This window comes from Olea europaea, unplaced genomic scaffold (assembly GCF_002742605.1).
Source record: "Olea europaea var. sylvestris unplaced genomic scaffold, O_europaea_v1 scaffold2654, whole genome shotgun sequence".
Taxonomy (NCBI): Eukaryota; Viridiplantae; Streptophyta; class Magnoliopsida; order Lamiales; family Oleaceae; genus Olea; species Olea europaea.
In genome coordinates, this window is record NW_019244901.1 from 13,349 (window position 1) to 17,875 (window position 4,527).

Consider the following 4,527-nt stretch of genomic DNA (forward strand, 5'->3'; position numbering starts at 1 on the left):
TGTTCGTAAGTTTCTCTCCATCTGTTATTTGCTATTTTCTGCTATTGTTGTTTGTTGTTGACGTTGTTGTTAGCTATCTATATAAAAATTAATAACCAATGAATCCATTTTCCGTTGCATAATAATATTTAGAGTTGCATATACTCTTAAAGACGAGACTTGTGTATTTCGTAATATTGTCTTCAAAAAGTTCCTTTTTGCTTAGACCACATTGGTAAAGGCTAGACACATTACAATTTTAATAAGCTGAGCAGTGGTAAGAAAATTGAGATTAAATAATTTGTCGAAAACTGAAATCAAGTTGAAATACCATATATACTCCATCTTAAACCCTTTAAATTATGTCTGCAAAAATTTTATTTTGCCTTTGTTTTCCATGGACAAGTTGACCGTTAAATATGGAACTATATGCAGCATCGGCATGCTATGAATATAACGACCAAGGCACAATGATAGCAGCAGCTAATCCTTCATTGTTCAACAATAAGGCAGCTTGTGGAAAAAGTTACAAAGTGAAGTGCACTGGAGCCATTAACCAAGGACCAAATCCATGCCGAGGAGGAACAATAACTGTAAAAATTGTAGATCTTTGTCCGGGATGCGGAAAAAACCAACTTGATCTCTCTCAACCGGCTTTTTCAATGATTGCTAATCCTGATGCTGGAAGAATCCGAATTCACTATACCAAGTATAATCAATCCTTCTATTTTTCATTTCTATTTTATTAATGCTTTTTTTTTTCTTTACCAATTTTTGGAGACATTTTTAATCTCTTGTTTCCTTGTGATTTGCAGGGTTTGAGGCACCTTTGGGAGATAAAAGGATTTCAAAGCTATTCAGAATAAGCTTTTTAGCATGTTTAATGCTAAAATATAAATATGTATAACACTATACAGCTGGTTGAATAAAAGACATCGGGTAGAAATCATAGATTGATTTCTATCATAATAATAAAACTAAGGATGTCATGTGAATTTCACTTATCTTGTGATGTCTTCTTTGTCGAAATGAAACTTTGAAGTCCAAGTAATGTAACATGTTATTATTGTTATCTAATCTTTAAATTCGATGCTAATGCAGCCAGGAGCAAAAAAATAAATTAATTAATTAATTAAGAGAATGAATAACATAATCAAATATTCATAGATGAAGAATGTCAAATACTTTACAGTCGAGTCATTGATTCGTTCACGAATGTTGAGACTTTATCATTCTTGATCAACAAATCATTGATTCCATAGAATACCGACTTTGATCACAAGAATTGAAATCTTCCGCTTTCAATATTTTTATTCAATAAACAACCAATTGTCAATGAACCCTAAAAAGGGAAAATAATTAGCTCCAGGTTAATCTTCTCAACAAAGCCAAACTCTTGAATTGCCGATCGAAATGCGTTTGCCATAGCTTGAATTTAAATTGATTCGTTTTGTTACACAGATTCTTTAGAGATTTATGGAGGATTGTGACTGGGAGTGTGAATGGGAGGATTGGGCCGTATTGGAGTTTTGTTAACGTATTAATTATGATTTTGGGAGATTTCACGTTATTTTAGTATACTTCTTTGTGTGTGTGAGAGAGAGAGAGAGCCTAATTTTCTCATTATAAATTGAGTTTTCAATAATAGATATAGGGCTAGGCCGAATCGAACCGAACGCGACGGTTCTTCTCAAGTTAAATACCCGAACGGGTATCTGAATCGAGAATCGACGAGTACAGTTCAGTTCTTGATTCTAGACCAAGAACCGAATTTTTTTAATTTTTTTTATATTGAATAAATTAAATTAATTTTAAACTTTTCTAAACAAATTAACTAATTAAGTGATTCATTGATACTCCATCTCCCAAGCCCTAGCCTAGCTAGCTTGACCTAAACCAACTAATTTCTAAATCCAATTTTGGCACAATTATTTGTTTCATTTCTAATTTTTTAGTTTTTAGCCGGAGTACCCAACATCAAACCCTTTTTATTCTTCCATTTTTAGTTTATTTATGTTTGTTAATTGTGATTTTTCAATTTTTTCTTTAGAGATTCTTCGTATGGCAAGTCAAGCAATTGATAATTAAATCCAATAGTTGGTAAGTATTAGTAATACTTAAAAATATTTTACCTCTATGACTTCTAATTAAAAAAATTTTTATTTTTTATTTTTTATTTTTTATGTAGACTTGAAGGCCGAAGCAAATGAATTATTGATATGGATCGTCAATAGTTTAGTATTAGTATTTGTATATGTTGGTAAATTAATCTTATTGGACAACTTGTTATTTATATGTTTTTTAATTGGGCTTCATTAATTTGTAAAAACTATAATTGAATATGTTATTAATTGTATTTATGTAGTGTGGTTGTAAATGTTAAAAAATGTAATTATGGTACGAAATCGAACAAAATTGAACCGAATCGAATTGAACCAAACCCAAACCGAACAGTTCTACTTACTAAATACCCGAAATTTTCGATTCGATTCGATTCTAAAGAGAACCGTAGAATTGAACCAAACCGTGTCCAGCCCTAAATAGATATGTTGTGAGCCCAATAACATTTTTCTTCAATGGACTTTTGCGATCTAAATTTTCCAGAGTAGATAAAGCCCCAACTTTAAAGGTGGACCAAGCTGGGGTATAGGTATCAAATGTTCAGACATGAAATGGCCGGAACAGGCATTTTTAAATTTTATTTATTTTGAAAAATCAACACTAAAAAAATCACGTTCGACCCAGCTGGCCAGGCCTCGCATTTTCCATACGAACTTGCCCGACCAGTCATATTGAGCCACCTTAGAAGCCAATCGGATGACTATGCACCTGGACACTTGATTGATTTGTATATCATAATTTATGCATTCAATTTTCTTATTAGAAAGTAGTCACGATTACTTAAGAGTCACCTCAAGCTTCGGACAGCTTTGCACCTTGACACATGATTGATTCGTATATCAAACTAATCGTAATTTAAGCATTCAATTTTTTCATTAGAAAGCAGTTCATTTCAAGCTTATAAATGCTTAACAAATTCAAGGTAATGATAATAACCATTACAACCAAGTATTTGGTGGCATGTCAAACTTTCATTTATTGAAATTTCATAGAGATCTTGATATGTATATATATCAATATTCTTGACTTCATATTGAAAATTCAAGAAATCCCAATTTCCATATTAGTGAAAATATCCTCATTACCAAGCAAGGAAGAAATCTCTAATATTAGATGTGACAAATTTGAAAAACCACATTCAAACAATTCATGATGGTTGTCTTTTATCTATAGACAATATTATTCGAGATCAAAAAACGAAATTTGGAATTAGAAGGCACAAATAAATTTTTTTGTAAGATAGAGATAATAGATAAATCTAATGAACGGCCGCAAATAGAGTTATAGATGTTGACTAATAGAGGAAGTATTAGAGTATTTTCAAAAGACTCTATTTATAAAGAGTATTTTTATTTTTCGAGAGTAATTTTTTATCTATATAAATGCTCCAACAATACTTACAATTTTGACGTTTCATTTTGTTTTTTCAAGAAAATTTATTTATTTCTCCTCTTTTATTTTCTTTAATATATCAATAATCAATCAATCCAAATATGATCTAAATCATTTAAAAATTAGAATATTCAAATTCGTCAACTTATTAAATGCATTCATTTTAAAGTTGGGGTAATCAAACTCACGTTCAATTTAATATATTTTTCTTACATACTATTTTAATATAACAACTGATAGCAGCCTTCAACTGTTTCGTGACCATATTAAAGTTATGTAAATGCATTCAATTAAATGCAACAGCTTGTGACAGTTAATATACTTGGAAGAGTGTTGTCATTTTCTATACTTCCCTTACCTAAAATTCAGATTTTAAATTTTGAAAAAGAAAATGGTGTAGTATGTAATTATAAGTATTGAATTTAACTTCTTTGAAATGTGTGTTTATGATTGAAATTTTTCTTATGATATTCCTTGTCTTCGCAAGTAGACACCGCACAAATATTATATGCACCAGCATATACAGTAAATAAGGGGTTATCGATTGCCCCCAGGGCACATCTCTAAGTGGTAAAAGGGGAGAGTGGAGAAATTCAGCTTTGCTTGAGGCTGCCGCGTCAAGGGTTCGAATCCTGAAATATGGATTTGGCTCTTGGGTAAGTGTAAATGTACAAGTTGCCTTCCACTCTATACCCTTGGAGGCACAACCTGCGATTTACCTCCCTCACAATACTCCAGGGCAGGGGCGGTGGGAGACCCTCAAGGTTGGGGTTCAACCTTTGATAAAGGGTTATCGATTTGTATAGTTGACATTCACTGGCATTAGTTATGACTTGTGATTGGCCTTGACTGAAAAAATTTCTTGTGGCATGAAGATCATGAAATACAGCGCTGTTTGATCCTTGTTTGACACGAATTAATGTATCTTCACGAGCACTCGTTGCACAAGTATACGAATAAATATTAACTTGACAGAAGGAAACTGGGTGCCGTGGGTGTGTGTTCTTGAAAGAAAAATGAACAACTTAAGGAATT

General features: G+C 31.9%; 1 protein-coding gene across 1 annotated transcript; it reads left to right on the forward strand.

The window, feature by feature from the left end:
* Positions 1-1,030, forward strand: LOC111383293 (EG45-like domain containing protein). Its single transcript, XM_023007374.1, has 3 exons — positions 1-5; positions 415-688; positions 795-1,030. The coding sequence occupies exons 2-3, from the start codon at positions 450-452 to the stop codon at positions 799-801; spliced, it is 246 nt and encodes an 81-aa protein (XP_022863142.1). The 5' UTR covers positions 1-5; positions 415-449; the 3' UTR covers positions 802-1,030.
* The last annotated feature ends 3,497 nt before the right edge of the window (positions 1,031-4,527 follow it).